At 46.2% G+C, this 20,149-nt stretch overlaps 2 protein-coding genes across 2 annotated transcripts in view; one reads left to right on the top strand and one right to left on the bottom strand.

Moving 5' to 3' along the window:
* GATM (glycine amidinotransferase) overlaps positions 1–20,149 on the top strand; it is a 78,339-nt gene that overhangs the window by 24,383 nt on the left and 33,807 nt on the right. The gene's annotated exons all lie outside the window — the stretch shown is intronic.
* On the bottom strand, positions 1,118–19,277 carry SLC27A2 (solute carrier family 27 member 2). Its single transcript, XM_056865675.1, has 10 exons — positions 18,800–19,277; positions 14,472–14,681; positions 13,595–13,753; positions 12,326–12,450; positions 9,498–9,692; positions 8,454–8,544; positions 6,644–6,842; positions 4,754–4,851; positions 2,426–2,556; positions 1,118–1,295 (listed from the first exon to the last, which is right to left on the bottom strand). The coding sequence occupies exons 1-10, from the start codon at positions 19,275–19,277 to the stop codon at positions 1,119–1,121; spliced, it is 1,863 nt and encodes a 620-aa protein (XP_056721653.1). The 3' UTR covers position 1,118.

Genomic DNA, 20,149 nt, shown 5'->3' on the forward strand with positions numbered 1-20,149 from the left:
TGCAGGTGTGGGACTTCCAGTGCATGCACATGCAGAATACCCCTTCCTGCAAAGATTATTCCTTTCGCTTGTGACCGAAGCAGGGGCTGCCAGGTTGGACCCCCTGAACTTCAGCACTCTCCGATGCCCTTTGTAGGTCTTTATGGTCCGGTACTGGGAGAGTAGGGGGTGAACCTCACCGGGTATCCTTTCTCTTCCACGTTGAGCCTCTGCACAGCTTAGCGGAAAGAGTCCTGACATATCCACCTGGGCCTTTTAGCCGACTCCTTTTAAAGAAGTTACTAGAGCCCTGCCCATTCAGGAAGCCCCAGGGGAATCCTGTGGGAATGAGTATTCCTGCGAGATTTGAGGGTCTGGCATGGCTTCATTCCTCGCGAGGGAATCCCCCCCGGTCACCTTCGGAGTCGGCTGGCCAGCTGGCAACAGCCCAGCTACTAGGCACAGCCCCTTAATCGAGCCACATGGCTTTACTGGCGTTGCTGGACCTATGGAGTCAGCTTCTCCTTGGAGACCAGCGACATGTTGCTGGACCTGCTGGGCGATGGTCCACATCTGTTGGCCATGGCACGTGCAGGGGTGGACCCCCCAACCCTGGCCAGCTGGAAAGAAGGGCGAACTCCACACGTGCAAGAAGATGTCCCGAACCGCTTCCACGGAGTTAAACATGGAAGCCTCCATACTCCAAAGCTCCACGTGAACTAGTTGTGGACCACAAGTTAAGGGACTTCTGTCCTCTTCTAGGAGAGGAAATACACCATCTCTGCCCTGGGATTCTCCGCGGTCCAAGTCGAGAATAGGAAGCCCCAGCGGGTGCGAGGCGCCGCTTGTTCGGTTACTGCCACGGTGAAAGCGCCCCACTGCTTTTTCATAAACCTGACACCAAAGAACAGACATTCAGACTACAGCAATAAAGAGGAGACGGCGCTGTGAAGAAATGTAAATATTGTGTTTTTAAAAAGCGCCGCCGCCACCGCAAAAATATTCATTGAACAAGTGGCGTTTCCAATTGCAGGTATAAACATAATTTTCACATCAATTCTTAGTAGTTTTCTAAAATTTAAAAACGTCCTTGATTTATTTATTTATTTTACAAAAAAAAAAATTCTGTTTTGGGCACTTTATAGTTTCCGACTATTGCTACATATCGAGTTGTAAATGTCCCCGGTCAGGAGTATGTATGATTTTTCTTTGTCCTCCAGGAAATACATGGTCTCTTTGATAACCGCTGGGTTGAATCCTTCTTCAGCTAACTGCACCTTCCGATATTTAAATGTTCCTGTAGTCTCAATGGCATCCTATAACAACAAGGAAAAAATAATATGTGATGCTGTAAGATGCAACACGATATATCCCAGGTTTGTATGGAGTCATTTTTCTAATTCTCTGTGGCAAGAAAGAATCGCCTGTAGGTGATGAGTTGTCCCTTTTTTTGGGGGGGGGTAAACTTAAAGATTTGGGGGACGGGGGTTCCCATTTCAGGCTGCTGATAAATCACTAAAAGGGTAGGCAGGTAAGCCACTCAGACATGTTTACAGGCTAGCAACTTTTCTAGATTGTAATTTTTTAAGGCAACTATACCCTGCAGTACCATGTGGAAGCAGGAGAATGAGATGGAAACAAGGCAGCAGAAGCCAGCGTGGTGCAGTGGTTAAGAGCGGTGGTTTGGAGCGGTGGACTCTGATCTGGAGAACCGGGTTCGATCCCCCACTCCTCCACATGAGCGGCGGAGGCTAATCTGGTGAACTGGGTTAGTTTCCCCACTCCTACACACGAAGCCAGCTGGGTGACCTTGGGCAAGTCACACTCTCTCAGCCCCACCTCCCTCACAGGGTGTCTGTTGTGGGGAGGGGAAGGGAAGGGGATTGTAAGCCGGTTTGATTCTCCCTTAAGTGGCAGAGAAAGTCGGCATATAAAAACCAACTCTTCTTTTTCTTCTAGAATGGGTGAAGCGATAGGATGGACTGTATAACTTCAGTCTGAGGCAGGTGGAGGGCAGGTGGGTGGAAGAATTCCAGCTCCAAATTTTCCGTAACATAAAAGACTCCATGCAAACAGAAAACAAGCACTAGCTAACTCTGTATGTGTGTGCCGTCATGTGACAGGTGACTTACGGCGATCCTGGGTGGGATTTTCAAGGCAAGAGACGTTCAGAGGTGGTTTGCCACGGCCTGCCTCTGTGTCACAACCATGGTATTCCTTGGAGGTTGCCCATCCAAATACTAACCAGGGCTGACCCTGCTCAGCTTCTGAGATTTGACAAGATCAGGCTAGCCTGGGATATCCAGGTCAGGGCTAATTCCAAGGATCTCCAATCTGGGGGACACTGCAGCTTCCATGAACAGACTCCTTTTCCCCCCCACCCAAAGCAAACTTCCATCTCTATTTGGTTGAGCAATGGAAGGAGGACTCTGGACGGCAGCCCTACCTGAATCCTCACAAAACGAGGCCTTGCGTAAGCGGGCAAGTAGTCTGCAACGTGCCGATAGGCTCGTCCTCCGTCGAACTCGCAGCCCTCCTTCAGCCGAACGGATGCCATTCCTATCCTGCCTTCGTGACCTGCAGATACAGATGCTATGGTTATTATCAATCTCATTTCTAAACGGCTCAATAATTACAATAAAAGGATTAAATGTTTTTAAAAAATCAAAACAATAAAAGCCAGCTTTGGCAGGTGGACTCCAAGGTATTATACCTCTAAGATCCCTCCCCTCCCTTCCCACAGAGCTCCTTAGAGCCTGGAATGGAACGAATATGCATCTCCTCACCAAGATGATATAGCAGAAGGTATGGCAACATGGTCAGCTTTAAGGTTGACATTGAGGAAATTGAAATTGTTCAAGACTTTCTGTTCCTTGGCTCCACCATCAACCAAAAGAGAGACTGCAGCCAAGAAATCAAGAGGACATTGAGACTGGGAAGGGCAGCCATGAAGGAGCTAGAAAAGATTTTGAAGTGTAAGGATGTGTCACTGGCCACCAAGATTACATTAATTCATGCCATCGTATTCCCTATTACCATGTATGGGTGTGAAAGCTGGACACTGAAGAAAGCTGATAGGAAGAAAATAGATTCCTTTGAAATGTGGTGTTGGAGGAGAGTATTACGGATACCGTGGACTGCCAAAAAAAGCAAATGTCCTGACTTGGGTAGCCAGATCTCAGAAGCTAAGCAGGGTCAGTCCTGGTTAAGTATTTGGATAGGAAACCACCAAAGAATACCAGGGTCACTACGCAGAGGCAGGCAATGGCCAACCACCTCTGTCCATCTCTCGCCTTGAAAACTCCACAAAGGGTTGCTGTGACTGCAACTTGACAGCCAAAAACAAACCCAAAAACCCTAGTCTATATCTTGCGTTTTGAACAAAGTAACACCTGGCGTGGAATATAAATGCACAAAACCTACTGCAGTCGGGATGGAATCTTTGGCCTTTGCAGTTTAATATGCAGGATTACAACAGCCTTTTGAAAGACTGTGTAACGATGTCTTTAAAACCAGATATTCAATATATATAATCCATTCTCAAACAAACAAAGACTTGAGACTACTTGCAGATAAACAGGAAGCGGTTTCAACCAATAGTCTTTCCCTCTTCCACCTGCAAATCCAGTTTGTAATTGGTCATTTAACTCGTCCACTTGGGTTTTACTAATCCAGTGGTGCCAGAGCTACATTTACCCCACTATCATCTACTGTAATGTAACCAGAGAAGAACATTAAGGGACTCTGGGCTTTCACGCCATTCTCTTGCTAGCGAGTTCTTTCCCATGACAATTAAGTATTCTGCCTCTTCAAAGGAGGCACACAGGAAAGCAGTTTTGAGTACACAGCAAGATCATACCTTACTTTTTGATTGGCAAAAAAAAAGAAATGGAACCCACGACAATAAACCACATCGCCGGCTGCTTTACTCATACATTATAGAAAACTGTATTGTCATAAACAATACTGTAATTTTTTTAAAGTGAGGAGAGCCATTTACAGCTTCTGTAATGTCTTCAGCAGCGCTTATTTAATTTGGCTCCACAATGCTTTTCATGCGGCTCTCCGCTCTCTAATCGGGCATCTGGTCAACTGTAGGGTATGAAAGGCAATCTGCACGCAAGACAGATAGCCTACGCAGAAGCCACTTTATGTAATGGTTGGAGTGTTGCACCAGGGTCTGTGAAAACCCAAATTCAAAATACCTGCTAGCCTTTAAACTTGCTGGGTGAACTCGAGTAAGCCACGTTCTCGCCGCCTAACCTACCTCACAGGGTCGTTGTAAAGATAAAATGCTGGATCGGACAAAGGGCCCATCTAGCCTGGCATTCTGTTCTGAATTGGAGACCCCGGATGCTTCAGAAAGTCCTTTAGTACATCTAGCATCTGGTATATTGCTTCTGAAAGTGGGGTCTCCAATTGGCTATCATGATTAACAGCTGCTGATAGCAGATCCTCCATGAATCTGTCACATGAAGCTACTGTATACCGAATCAGACCCTTGGTCCATCAAAGTCAGTACTGTCTACTCTGATGGGCAGCGGCTCTCCAGGGTCTCAGGTAGAGGCCTTTCACATCACCTACCTGCCTAGTCCCTTTAACTGGAGATGCCGGGGACTGAACCTGGGACCTTCTGCACGCCAAGCAGATGCTCTACCTCTGAGCCATGGCCCCTCCCCTAATCTCCAATCCTAAATCCTACATGTCGCTCTGTCTATTTTGCTGCCAATACAAAGGCAGCCTACGGTACAAAAAGGTTTTATCTGTATTTTACCTGGCACAGCTACACCATATACATTCACTTCCTGGATAAAGTCCAATAGTCCTAAAATATCAGCAACTTCCGTTGTAGCTACATTTTCTCCTTTCCATCTGGGGAAGAAAGAAATATATAAACATATACACACATGTGCACATTTAGAATAATAACTTTGCAAACAAGGGTTAGGAGCCGTCTTCCTTCACACAGATGCAGCCTGACAAATACGTTCAGAGTTATAAGCCCACAGACATTTTTCTACTAACCCACTTGTAAGTGTGTATTTATATCAGTAATTATTTTTCCTTTTAAAACATTGTTTCAAAGTTTATATTTTGGGTTGGGGTTCAAGCTCCTTGGTTCAGCTGTTTGTATTTAATTAATCTAACTGGATGCTGTCTGCATTCTTATTTATTTATTACAGCCAAAGGCCAGCATAGAATATAAAATATACATCCTATGATAAAATTATACAACTCCCACTTACAGCATCTCATCCATACTGATTAATCTGAAGGTTTGCCCATAAGGTCTTTGTTCTTCATAAATGCCTTCTGTTTCCAGCAAACATAAGAGCAAAATTTTGCTACGAAATATGCAATATAAATCACCCTATCTTCCAGTAGATATGCTGTCTGCATTCAAATTAGTAGCCACTGTAAAGGAATAATATGTAACAGAACTGCGGAAGATCACAGCTCAACCCTGAGCATCCAGAGTCCTAGCTGCACAATCTGCTCACCGTGGAATGCTGGATTGCGTCTCAAATAGTTTACTGTGCCAGGAGGTTCCATAGGCCTCTTGCACCAGGTACAGTAAAGGAAAGCGGAAGTTTAATGGTGATATCTGGGTGCAAATGGCAAAACAGTTACCTGATTATTTTTTATCACAGAATCGGACTCAGTTCAGAGCAACTTCGCTCATACTTTTACATAAGAAAGGCCCTGCTGGGTCAGACCGAGGCCCATCAAGTCTGGCAGTCTGTTCACACAGTGGCCAACCAGGTGCCTCTAGGAAGCCCTCAAACAAGACGACTGCAGCAGCACCATCCTGCCTGTGTTTCACAACATCTAATAGAATAGGACATGCTCCTCTGATCCTGGAGAGAATAGATATGCATCATGACTAGTATCCATTTTAACTAGTAGCCATGAATAGCCCTCTCCTCCATGAACATGTCCACTCCCCTCTTCAAGCCTTCCAAGTTGGCAGCCATCACCACATCCTAGGGCAGGGAGTACCTCCATTCAACTATGCCATCATAGTTGCCATCAACTATGCCATCAACTATCCTGGGGCAGGGAGTTCCTCCATTCAACTATGCCAGGGAGTTCCTCCATTCAACTCACAAGGAATAGCCTTCATCAAGGATAATTCAAGCTACCATTTCAGAGTGCCTGAGAGTAAGTTCACATAAGTGTGTTCACTTGACTACAAGTCACCCTTGCTGATCAAAGATTCCAGGCATAAGTATCAATTTAACTTGCAACAGAACATTCTTCAGTGGAGGATGCTCACATGCAGATGTGTGTCATCAAGAGTGAGCATGCATGCATGCCTGGATCATTCCTCATCTTGCAATGTATATGGTGAAATAATCACCCAGTTGCATTGCCTATGCACCAAAATAGCTGATCAGCCTGAGATGAGATCCATGCATTCACTCTAGTGTCTATGGCCTAAGAAGTATTAAGAATCAACTTTATAATTTTTTTGGCTTTCTAATTTTTTTTTTGCTTTCTAATTGTATAAATAAAGGAAGCCACAGCCCTCAATTTGCAAGACCTGAGCAAGGCTGTCAAAGATAGGACATTGATTCATAGGGTCGCCATGAGTCGGAAGCGACTTGACAGCACTTAACACACACACACACACACAGTTGTATAAATAAATATGCAAACACACCGAAACGTGTCTCCCACTCTGTCGTGGAAATAAATGAAATTGTCGCGATCAATCATTAGAAGATCCCCGCTGTTGAAGTACACGTCCCCTTTCTGGAAGACGTCTCTTAGCTTCTTCTTCTCCGTCTGGCTGTTCGCCCCTGCGTAGCCGCTGAATGGAGCAAAGCGTGTGATTTTGCAGACCAAGAGTCCCACTTCCCCTGTGAGGAACCAAAGACCCAAAGCAGGGATGGGAAGATAGAAAAAGAAGAGTTCGTTTTTATATGCCGACTTTCTCTACCACTTGAGGAAGAATCAGACCAGCTTACAATCTCTTTCCCTTCCTCTCCCTACAACAGACACCTTATGAGGTAGGTGGGGCTGAGAGAGCTCTAAGAGAACTGTGAGTAGCCCAAGGTCACCCAGCTGGCTTCATGTGGAGGGGTGAGGAAACCAATCCGGTTCATTAGATTAGCGTTTGCCGCTCATGTGGAGGAGTGAATGAATGAATGAATGAATATTTTATTGTATATAGCCACTGGCCATCACAATTTGCTAAATAAATAAAATACAAATACAACAGATTAGCAAGTGAAATATTAAATAGATAATGGGATATGCTAAAACATTTCAATTTAAAAGAAAAGTAGCTGCTTATTACTACTTTAGACCTTCTTTGCTGCAAGAGCAAACAAAGAGACTCTGTATGATGCATATGCATCAATATCTGATAACAGAAAACGTGGAGGAGTGGGGAATCAAACCCGGTTCTCCAGATTAGAGTCCGCCGCTCCCAACCACCGCTCTTAAACAATACACTACGCTGGCTCTCAACAGAGATAATGGAGGCTAGGCTGCAGTGTGGAAACAGAAGAACATTAATATTCCCCCTCCCCACACCTCTGTTTATAGAAATAGCGTGAGAATGTTTGGATAGAACAGCTTTCTTCCTGCCATATTTTGTCCTCAGTATGCTGTTAACTGAAGATTCAGCCTTGTCTGTTAACACGCAAGCTCTTTTTTTATGTATAATTTTTTATTAAATTTTTTTAACAAAACATAAAAACAAAAAAATACAGCAAAAAGAGGAAAAAAAGAAAATAATAAAAATACAAAAAATTATAAAAGGGTATTCATATATCATGATTAATACATTCATAATTACCAATTTAAACACGCAAGCTCTTAATAACACTTGGTATTACTAAAATGCAAGCGTCAGAACCATTCTACACAACACATGGTAGAAAACCCAGGTCTGCCTCTGAGCATTGAGCAGGGAGCTGCAAAGAATTCAGGCTGGTGACAGTAAAGGCATTATTCACATAGTATTATTGTTATTAGCAACATTTAGATCCTGTCTTTCTGCCCGATCAGGGCCACCGAGGTGGCTAACAATTAAAATAGCTCACGATGGGTAGTCGTGTTAGTCTGTCTGTAGCAGTGGAAAAGAGCAAGAGTCCAGTAGCACTTTAAAGACTAACAAAAATTTTTTGGCAGGGTATGAGCTTTTGTGAGTCACAGCTCACTTCTTCAGATACCAATTAAAACAGCGTAATAAAAAATACATCATAAAACTAATTAAATCACCAAAAGCTAAAAATGGCTGCTCAAAGCAACATGTCTTTGGGTGAAAACGCATGGTCGCTTGATCCTCCTTTAATCCCTGTTTTAGCCAGGATCGAATGCACATTAGGCGAAACGCACGTGTTCGATCCTGGCTGAATCCTGGCTGAAACGGGGATGAAAGGAGGATAAAGCGACCGTGCGTTTTCACCCTTTGTCTGACACTGCATTGTATGGGCAATTGTGAAGAAATAAAGAAAATGTACCTTTGGGAACTTTGATACAGTAGCCATTTTCATCACGGATAGGTTCATCTTTCTCTACATCGTATTTAATCAGGTCGTAGCGAATTATTTTCTAATAAAATGTGCAAATAAGCATGCATTATGTTTTCCTGCACAGACATTCAGATATAATTTTTTTTTAAAGGAAAAGTCGGTAATTCTCATGGGAATGGTTTAATATTAATCAGTGGAACAGACTACCATAAATAGCATTTTGGTCTTGTAAAGTGTCACGGAAAGCTATTACTAGCGATAAATCATTAAGATGAGATGCTGAAAGTTTGGTCATATGCATGCATATAGCCACTTCCCCATGGTATACAAACGTTGCTACTGCTGAGACAGGGTACACATTTACATGAGCCATTCTTGACCTGGGAAGTCATGAACACATGAAGCTGCCTTATACTGAATCAGACCCTTGGCCCATCAAAGTCAGTATTGTCTACTAAGACTGGCTCTCCAGGGTCTCAGGCGGAGGTCTTTCACATCACCTACTTTCCTAGTCCCTGGAGATGCTGGGGATTGAACCTTGGATCTTCTGCAGGCTAAGCAGATGCTCTACCACTGAGCCACAGCCCCTCCCCTACTCTGCTCACTGGTGGTTCCCCCAATCACCCAATGCAGGCCTGTACTTTTAGGGTATTCTGCAAACAAATACCCTGTTCATGGTATTGGTTGCAGAAATATTAGACAAATATAATTATCTTGTCTTTAATTTTGAGAGAAAAATCCTCACAGCTTGTGAAAGGGCAGGCTGTGCATTACAGCATGCCTGTGTTCATGCACACGCATGTGCTACGATGCATCCTGCCTCTTCTCACTCAGAGATTTCACTTCTGGAAAAAGGGGCTGAAACCTGAAGAAGTTTAGCACAGGTGTGCGCACATCAGCAATATCCTAAGAAAGGGCTACCCAGAACCTCTCCAAGAATCACAAAAAAGACTGAGTGATTTACCAGGAAAAAAGCAAGATTCTCTCTAGTAAATAGGAATAATTATTGCACATGTAATAATTTGTCCTTACCTTATGGAAGTAGTTTAATCTTCCTACAGCTCCAATTTTCCCAGTATAATTCACAAATCCCACATTTCCTTCAGTTGCAGCATAGAATTCAAAAATGCGCACGTTCCCAAACCTTCTAATAAATTCCCTCCAAACATCCGCCCGCAGGCCGTTCCCTATGGCGAGCCTTACTCTATGATCACGATCATTGTCTTTCTGCAAACAGAGAAACAGGAAGTGTCCATTACAGAAGGACATATTTTTAACCAGCAAGGGATCTCAACACTACATCTTGTGGCAGTGAATTTCACCAGTTAACTATGTGTTGTGTGAAGAAACACTCCCTTGTGCCTATCGTGAATCAACAGGCCGTCAGCTCCAGAATCCTAGCATTATGGAAGGATTTCCACTTTTACCATCCAATGCATCATTGTATATACTTCTATCATGTCTTCCCCTAGTTATTGTTCTTCCCAACTGAATGACATGACATTATTATGCCCCTCTTGGTATATAACATACAAGCATTTCTAACTGTCTGCAATCTTGAACATAAATCAAAGAGTTGGAAGGGTCCATAGAGGCCATCTAGTCCAACCCCCTGCTTAATGCAGGATCAGCCTAGAGCATCCCTGACAAGTGCTTGTCCAGCCTCTGCTAAACGACTGCCAGTGAAGGGGAGCTCATCACTTCCCTAGGTAGCTGATTCCAATGCCGAACAACTTTTACTGTAAAAAAACTTTTCCTAATATCCAGCCGGTACCTTTCCGTCCGGAATTTAAACCCATTCTTGCGAGTCCTCTCCTCTGCTGCCAACAGGAACAGCTCCCTGCCCTCCCCGAAGTGACAGCCCTTCAGATACCTAAAGAGAGCAATCCTGTCCCCCCTCAACTTCCTCTTCTCCGCACTAAACATTCCCAACTCCCTCAAAATGGTTTTCTTTATCGCACTTATATCCTGCTTTTTTCTCCAGAGATCGCGGCTAGCGCAACGCCACTCCGCAAGCTTTCGGACTGAGTAGGAGTTTTGAATGTGGGTCTCCTTTAGTTCACGAATTCAACACTCTAATCCACCGTGTTGCTCTGCCCTGCCTTGTTGTCCAGGAAAATGTCTCTAGGGAGAGGCTATTATTAAGCTCCAGATCTGCCGTTTGCTTATTTCCCAGGACAAAAGGACAAACAGGCTAGCAATGGGAGTGCATTTCCATGGTTCGGGGGTGGAGGGAGCCAATCAGCAGTGGAAGAAGGGTTGAAGCACCCATACTCTAATCGATGTTTTTACGTACAGATATTGTTATATTTTTACACCTTCTAACCAAATCTGAATTCTTTCGAACATCTTACGAAGAGGTATATTGTTAGATTCTACTTTTTTAATCAGTGTTAATTTCTTGAATGGTTGCTTTGCTGGTCAATGACCGTAATAAACTGAAATAGAATTGAATTGGGCTTAAGCACCCTCGCCTGCTGACTCTTCCCTGCAAACACCCTCCTTTAGCTCTCCTGGTAGCGTTATGAAGAAAACGTTGGGTTTGTGAACCCTATGCTTGTCTCGTGATACCCTGGGAAACTTACGTCTTTTGGATCCAAATACAGTACTAAGACGACCCATCTGCTGCACACAGGAGAGCAGGCATGCATGAATACCTCTGAAGGTGCTGATTTTTATATTTATGTAAAACAAGAGTCCCTATTGTTCTCCATCTGTGATGGAAATTAAGCTGCGTGGTGTGTTTTTTTTTTTTAAAGGTCTAACAATCCAGTATAAACCTACCCTAGTAAAGCGTTTGCTAACACCTGTGGGAAATGCAGTTTGCACCACTAAATGCCACGTTGTGATAATACCCCATCATTATTACTACGATGGGAGAAACAAACTCAGGTCACCTCATTACCTTCTTCACTACGAGTTCTGCAGTTTATGTAACTGAGCACGCTACTCTGAAAAATAATACCTGCCATTGCTCACGGGCCTTGCTAAAATCATCCAAAAACAACGTCTAATTGGTTGGCACAAAAAGTCCAGCTTATTAGAACCTTTCGCTGGGCCATTTTTACGTTGGCGAAGAAGGGTGAGATTTTCCTGCGGGCAAAAATGAGTCAGAGCTCATTACAACTTATGCACTGAAGTGTACATCTCTAAGGTAGAATCATAGAGTTGGAAGGGACCACCAGGGTCATCTAGTCCAACCCCCTGCACAATGCAGGAAATTCACAACCACCTCCCCCCCACACACCCCCAGCGACCCCTACTCCATGGCCAGAAGATGGCCAAGATGCCCTCCCTCTCATCATCTGCTTAAGGTCATAGAAACAGCATTGGTGACAGATGGCCATCTAACCTCTTCTTAAAAGAGTAGATGCTTTAGATCCGTGTTGGCGAACCTATGGCACACGTGCCAAGCAGCACGCCGAGCCCTCTCTGTGGGCGCGCGCGGGGGTGGCGGGGGCTTTGAAGGGAGCGCGGAGCCGTTCAAAGCCCCCCCCTTCCCTGGACTCCCCGCGGCCCCCCCTTGCCAAGCTGGGAGGAAACCTCAGTATTCAGGTTAAATTGCCGTGTTGGCACTTTGCGACAAATAAGTGGGTTTTGGGTTGCAGTTTGGGCACTCGGTCTCTAAAAGGTTCGCCATCACTGCTTTAGATCCATAACAGTAAGCATGAAGTGAAGGAGATGTTACAAAGGAAGACCTAGTTCCTCCTTTTGAGAAACAGAAGATCTTACACATTCACACAAGGGTTCAGATATACTGTTTGTTACAAAAGCCAACAGTGCTACATGCAAGAATCTCGCCAAAAATCAAGCATTAATAATGGACTACTGCAAGAAGAGAGTCCAATGAAAGACGTTACCGATGGTACATTGCACAGATACCGAAGCACTTCCCCAATATACTGTATGACAGTGACGTTGTATTTCCTGCAGTCGTCCCAAAATTGTGTAGCGGAAAATTTAGACCGCAGTGCTAGAGTGGCACCTGTAAATAAGGGAGAAGGCAGAACTGAACATACGTAACTGGAGAAAGTAGAACTGAACATATGTAAACTGGAAAGCTATCCAAATCATTCCTCAATGTGGATTTTGGAAAACGGCTTTTGATGAGAGTACTCATTTAATCCTGAAGGTTTGACCCTTTCCTGTAAAAGAGTCAATCTAGAAAATTACATATAAGGCAAAACGGTAGAATTGTAACAGCGCAATTCTATGCAAAGTTACTCCAGTTTAGGTAAGGGTAAGGGTAGGCCCCTGTGCAAGCACTGGGTCATTCCTGACCCATGGGATGACGTCACATCCCGACGTTTACTAGGCAGACTTTGTTCGCGGGGTGGTTTGCCAGTGCCTTCCCCAGTCGTCTTCCCTTTACCCCCAGCAAGCTGGGTACTCATTTTACCGACCTCGGAAGGATGGAAGGCTAAGTCAACCTTGAGCCGGCTACCTGAAACCAACTTCCGTTGGGATCGAACTCAGGTCGTGAGCAGAGCTTGGACTGCAGTACTGCAGCTTACCACTCTGCGCCACGGGGCTCTTTACTCATTTAAGCCTGCTGAAATCAGTCAGTTTAGACTACGTAGGATTGCACTGTCTATTTTTATGCTTCCCTTCATCCAAGTTCAGAGTAGCACACATGGTTGTCCCCGTGACCATAAGTGACCATCCCAAGGTCAGAGTTTCATGACAGAAAAGGGGTTTCAACCGTCCCCCAAGTCTGACATTCTTACCATTAAACAAGACTGCCTCATAGCGCAATTCTGGACAGTACCACTTCAGACTGAAAGCGAGAGGAGTCCATATTGTTGAGTGCTCACGCAGAAAAACCTGCTCACCTGTTAACTGGAGATGCTGGGGATGGAACCTGGGACCTTCTGCCTGCAAAGCAGGCGCTCTACCGCCAAGCCACAACCCTTCCCGTTCAACTGGTCAGTATGTATGTATCAGTATGTATGTATTATGTAAAATTAATAATAATACTAATAATAATACTGATACAATTATGTATTATGTAAAATTAATAATAATACTGGTACAACCCAGTAGCGTTCGTTGTACCATTTATTAATTAAAATATTTATTTCTTAAAACGTTGATGCCCCTCCTTTCCTTCTGCTTCGAGGCGGTGTTACCTTGCATGATGCAGCCGTTTACGCCTACCAAGAGGGCGGCGCTGTGATACAACGGCAGGGCGGTGTAGATGATATCCTCAGACGTAACGCCACTGGCAGTAATCAGACCGCAAGCCAACAGGGTGCGCTCGTGGGTAATCAGGGCAGCTTTGGGAAGACCTGCATGAAAGCAAAACAGAATATCCGGCCGATGTGTCGTGAACAAAAATTATGTAGTATTCCCCGCTCTTAAAGACGTTCAGGAGGCCACGTGCAGAGAGCTGGAATAGTGGATTTCAAACTTGCAGGGAACACTCCTGTCCACACAGATTCATTGGCTGAGGAGCATTTTCAGTGGGCTGCCAAAGATTCTCGGGGCATGTCGCAGGCTACATAGGCACGTGTCTTCTAAAACTAGTCTGTGGGTGAACACCTGAAGCTGTCTGATACTGAACCAGACCCTCGGTCCATCAAAGTCAGTACTGTCTACTCAGATCGGCAGCGGCTCTCCAGGGTTGCAGGCAGAGGTCTTCCACATCACCTACTTGCCTGGTCCCTTTAACTGGAGATGCCGGGGATTGAACCTGGGACCTTCTTGCCTGAGTCCCTTTAACTGGAGATGCCGGGGATTGAACCTGGGACCTTCTGCATGCCAAGCAGATGCTCTACCGCTGGGCCACAGCCCCTCCCCTTTTGTTTAAAAATTAGCACCGTATTTCTGCCGAGCTGTGTTTAAAAGAAACTGCGCCTTTCCTTTAAAAAATCCACTTTCGCTGAGGTTTTGCGATACGATGGTTACATTTATTTTTTAAAAAAACCAAGTAAGTAATAGACTAAAACCATATCCGTAATCAGTTGACAGACTGGATCTGTCCCAATTTGACGTTTTTTACTATACCTGTGGTTCCAGAGGTATAAATATACAAAGCAGGGCTTTTAATGGTGACATTTGATCTCCAAGACTGCGGGACAGGTTCATCCGAGGCAGCATCCATTTTGTCAAGGAAACTGTCGACTCCCTCGGTGTCGGACGTCCTGCTTAAGTAATAAACGGCCACGTTTTCTTCCTTCAGGGTCGGCAGTACTTCTTCAATAGCCGATTTTAGGTCTTTATTAAGGAGAGAGGAAAGAAGACGGCTAAGGGGAATAAAAGGCCGTACCGTCATGCATCATTTTGTGAAGATGTTTGCTGTGATCTTCACGGCCCTTTGGCAAAGCTCAGGAGTCTATTACTCATTCATTTCATTTCATTCATTCCATTAACCTTTATTGGCATACCAAAAGACAGAGATAAAACAACAATATACCTCCAAAGGGCAATACATATAAGTTACAAGTCGGGTTAATAAAACTTTTCTTGTTCTTTAAGAACTCCTGTAAGAAATTCAGCCACGGTAGCCGTAATTTTAGGATCATGATCACTCAAGAGAAATTTGCATTTCACTTCATTACTCCTGTATCTCTTGTACTGGAGCAAAGTAAATAGCAGTTTATCCCGCAGAGTCACGTAGAAGGGGCAATCTAAAAGGATGTGGTCAATTGTATCCAACAAATTTAAACCGCTTGTGCATAAGCGTTCATGTCTAGGGATCTGAAGGTATCGGCCTAAGAGCATCCTAGATGGGAGTCTATTACTTCAGCCCAGAGAACTCTGAATCTGCCACCTATAGCGATATAGTGAATACCAATTTAAAAAGTAAACTAGCAAAAAAAAAAAAAACCTTCAGAAAAGAAATGGGGATGATAGTAGCAGAATGGTGCCGATGCTGATTGGAGGTACCACAATCTGAACCAGGGGTCCCCAATGTGGTGCCAATGGATGCCGTGGTGCCCACCGATTCCTTTCCTGGCACCTGCCAAGTGTTTTTAGAAAGTGGGCCAGGCCGGGTGGGACTTCTGCCCAACAAGGCTCCTGATTGGCTAGTGGAGATGTGATTACATGAGAACACAAGAAAGGCCATGCTAGATCAGACCAAGGTCCATCAAGTCCAGCAGTCGGTTCGCACAGTGGACAACCAGGGGCCTCCAGGAAGCCCACAAGCAAGACGACTGCAGCAGCATCCTCCTGCCCGTGTTAAGAACATAAGGAAAGCCCTGCTGGATCAGACCAAGGCCCATCAAGTCCAGCAGTCTGTTCACACAGTGGCCAACCAGGTGCCTCTAGGAAGCCCACAAACAAGACGACTGCAGCAGCAGTGTCCTGCCTGTGTTCCACAACACCTAATATAATAGCCTTAAGAACATAAGAAAAGCCCTGCTGGATCAGACCGAGGCCCATCAAGTCCAGCAGTCTGTTCACACAGTGGCCAACTGACATAGGGTCACTGCAGCCGCCAGCCTTGGGTTGTCTGAGTCTTTGGAAAGCCAGAGAAAGCGGGCCCGGAGGGAGGCGTAGGAGCAACGCCGGAGCGCACGGTTGGCAGCCCGGCACTGGTCAACCTCTGCCTGTGAGCGTGAGTCACCACAGCATCACGGCTGACGGACATACAGGTGGATTGCACCTGTTCTTGGGTGACTCAGCAGGCAGAGGTTGCCCCTACAGGCTATCTAACAGTTAAAAATTACACAGTGCTTAAGTTCTCTTTGTTACCGAAAGGACCCAGATGAGGCTGTTTTCTTTCCCTGTCCCCCCTTTACAAAGACGTAAGTGAGCCGAGTTGTTTCCAAAGGGAGGGTGATTCAATATCCTAGGGAATTTCCTTGTTCTTTCACGCGTCGTTTTTCTTAAAGGCTCGCCTAACTGCACAAAGCAGTTTCCGCCGAGTCGGATGCGCTCTCTCACTGCAGCGGTTCGCGAAAGGCTGCCAAAAAGCCGTCGCGGGGATTGTTCTCTTTTGGAAATGCCTCCCAAAAGAGGAGGGACTGCTGAAATACTGAGGCTTGCTGGCTTGCAAGAGCAACCTGACCTATTACCTAGCAAAGCTGGTGAGTTGTTAACAGCCCAACTGTAACCACTTATAAAGGTGAGGACCTGTAACTCAGTGGCAGAGCATCTTCTTAGCATGCAGAAGGTCCCAGGTTCAACCTCTGGCATCTCCAGTTAGAAGGACTTCAAGTACACATGAAGTTGCCTTCTACCAAGCCAGATCCTTGGTCTACCAAGGTCTGTATTTGACAGCAGTGGCTCCCTGCAATATTGCAAAGAGATCTTTCACATCACCTATTACCTGCTGCTTTTACCTGGAGATGCTGGGGATTGAACTTGTGACCTTCTGTATGCAAAGCAGATGCTCTACCTGTGAGCCACAAGATCTCCTTTATACTTTTGACCCAGAATGACACGAAAATACAGAGTATGGTTTAAAGTGCATTTAGTACATGCCAAGTAAATGGTTAACACGGAAGAATCGGTCCCTTCTGCCTGTGCACCTATTTTAATCATTACCGCCACTATCGATATAAAGTTCAGGTTGTAAATTTTTTTCCCAATTAACAACGGACAATGTTTAATCATTTCAGAACATTTTAAAGAAACAAGCACCCTGCTTGCATCCCAAAAGTTTACCTAGGGGTTAAATTATCTCCAGTGCAGCTTGTCTGTGTGCTAAGGGCCATCAGGTTGGAGCTGATTTATGTCAATCCTGTAGGGTTTTCAAGGCAAGAAACTAACAGAGGTGGTTTGCCATTGCCTTCCTCTACATAACAACCCTGGACTTCCCTGGTGGTCTCCCATCCAAATACTAAGCAAGGCCGACCCTGCTTAGCTTCTGAGATCTGAGCAGATCAGGCTATCTTGGGCCATCAAGCCACTCCTTTGAAATGGGGTTTTGGAGGAGAGTGTTACAGATACCCTGGACCGCCAAAAAAACAAATCGGTGGGTTTTAGATCAAATCAAGCCTGAACTGACCCTAGAAGCTAAAATGACTAAACTGAGGCTGTCGTACTTTGGACATATTATGAAAAGACAAAGAGTCACTGGAAAAGACAGTCATGCTGGGAAAAGCTGAGGACAGCAGGAAAAGAGGAAGACCCAACAAGAGATGGACGGACTCAATAAAGGAAGCCACGGTCCTCAGTTTGCAAGATCTGAGCCAGGCTGTTAAGGATAGGATGTTTTGGAGGACAGTGGGGGTTACCGCACTTTGTAATCCCAGTGATGTATAAAGAGTTTGAAAATGTTATAAAAAACATCGCTTTAAAAGGGTTTTGGGATACCAAGGCTAATAAATGGTTGGAAGACGTCTTCACAGCTAAAGGTGCCAAACAAAGTGCGAACAGTATTTTTTATAACGTTTTCAAACTCTTAATACATCAATGGGAATACATAGAAAGTGCGAACAGTATTTTTTATAACGTTTTCAAACTCTTAATACATCGCTGGGAATACAAGTGTGGTAACCCCCATTGATTCATAGAGTCGCCATGAGTCGGAAGCGACTTGACGGCACTTAACACAACACACACACAGAGCGGCAAATCCAAGGCAAATCCTCCCATGCATCAATGGCCAAATGGTTGAGTTTGGAGAATTTGGATGGGGAAAAGGTGCATCTGGAAATTCAAGGCAAATCCTCCCATGCATCAATAGCCAAATGGTTGAATTTGGAGAATTTGGATGGGGGAAAGGTGCATCTAGAAATCCAAGGCAAATCCTCCCATGCATCAATGGCCAAATGGTTGAGTTTGGAGAAATTGGATGGGGAAAAGGTGCATCTGGAAATCCAAGGCAAATCCTCCCATGCATCAATGGCCAAATGGTTGAGTTTGGAGAAATTGGATGGGGGAAAGGCACATCTAGAAATCCAAGGGAAATCCTCCCATGCATAAACGGCCAAATGGTTGAGTTTGGAGAAATTGTATGGGGGAAAGGCACATCTAGAAATCCAAGGCAAATCCTCCCATGCATCAATGGCCAAATGGTTGAGCTTGGAGAATTTGGATGGGGAAAAGGCGCATCTGGAAATCCTCCCATGCATCAATGGCCAAATGGTTGAGTTTGGAGAATTTGGATGGGGGAAAGGTGCATCTGGAAATCCAAGGCAAATCCTCCCACGCATAAATGACCAAATGGTTGAGTTTGGAGAAATTGTATGGGGGAAAGGCACATCTAGAAATCCAAGGGAAATCCTCCCATGCATCAACGGCCAAATGGTTGAGTTTGGAGAATTTGGATGGGGGAAAGGCGCATCTGGAAACCCAAGGCGAATCTGCCCGTGCATCAATGGCCGGAGATGCTTGGGGCGGCGCCTCCAGGTGCGCATGGGGTGGGGGGCCGTGGGTCTCACCTGGGTCGGCCAGCAGCACCCTAGCGCCGCTGCAGCGGAAGCAGTGGAGCAGGGCGCGGGCGCGGACGTTGCAGTTGAGGCAGGCCAGCGGGCAGCCCAGCTTGGCGCAGCCCAGCCAGAGCCACACGTAGGCGGGCCGGTTGCCCAGGAAGAGGGCCACCGCCTCGCCCGGCCGCAGCCCGGCCGCCCCGCGCAGGGCGCGCGCCGCCCGGTTGCTGCGCCGCTCCACCTGCCCGTAGGTGTAGACCCGCTCGCCGAAGAGCAGCAGGGCCTTGCCGGGGCGGCGCCGCGCCTGGCGGCCGAAGAGCTCGGGCAGGGCGCGCGGCGGGACGCGCGAGCCCGCCCGGCGCGCCCGCTGCGAGGCGCGCGCCAGGCGGACGAAGAAGGCCAGGTCCTGCAGCAGGTAGGGGCACGCCAGCCCCACCAGCAGCGGCACCAGCAGCAGCCCCGCCAGCGCCGTGCACACGCTGGACAGCATCCCGCCCGCCTGCCTGCCTGCCTGCAAGCCCAGCGCGCAAAAGCGCCAAGCGCACGCCGGTGCCTGGCCAGGGGTGGCGAGGGGTGGGGCCGGGGTGGCGAGGGGTGGGGCCGGGCCGGCCCTCCCTCCCCGCCTCCGGGACCCGCGGCTCCCCAGTGGCCCGACCCCCAGGGGCAGGGCGGCGACGCCCCCTCCACCCCGTGGCGGATCTGCTAGGAAACCAATCGCCCTTTACGCACGGCAGGTTTTCCCTGGGATCTGCCGCTCTTTAGACGCACGTTTCCCCCGTTCTAAAATAAGCCCCCGCGCAGAGTTTTGAATCCAGAGTTTTAGAATCCAGTTGTGTGTGTGTGTGTGTGTGTGTGTGTGTGTGTGTGTGTGTGTGGGGCCATTTATTCATGGGAGGTTTTGCCTTGGAGTTGCCACTCTCTAGATGCACATTTTCCCCCCATCCGAATTCTCAAAACTCTGCATGGGGGCTTATTGTTGAGTTTCGAGAATATGAATGGGGGGAAAGTGCATCTAAGGAGTGGCAACTCCAAGGCAAAACCTTCCGTGAATAAATGGCCTGTGTGTTAAGTGCCGTCAAGTCGCTTCCGACTCATGGCGACCCTATAGGGGGTTACCGCATTATGTATTCCCAGCAATTTGGCCCCTGGAGCTGTGAAACCAAGCCTGAACTGACCCTAGAAGCTAAAATGACTAAACTGAGGCTGTCGTACTTTGGACATATTATGAGAAGACAAAGAGTCACTGGAAAAGACAGTCATGCTAGGAAAAGCTGAGGACAGCAGGAAAAGAGGAAGACCCAACAAGAGATGGACCAACTCAATAAAGGAAGTCACGGCCTTCAGTTTGCAGGATCTGAGCAG

Source organism: Euleptes europaea, chromosome 20 (assembly GCF_029931775.1).
Source record: "Euleptes europaea isolate rEulEur1 chromosome 20, rEulEur1.hap1, whole genome shotgun sequence".
Taxonomy (NCBI): Eukaryota; Metazoa; Chordata; class Lepidosauria; order Squamata; family Sphaerodactylidae; genus Euleptes; species Euleptes europaea.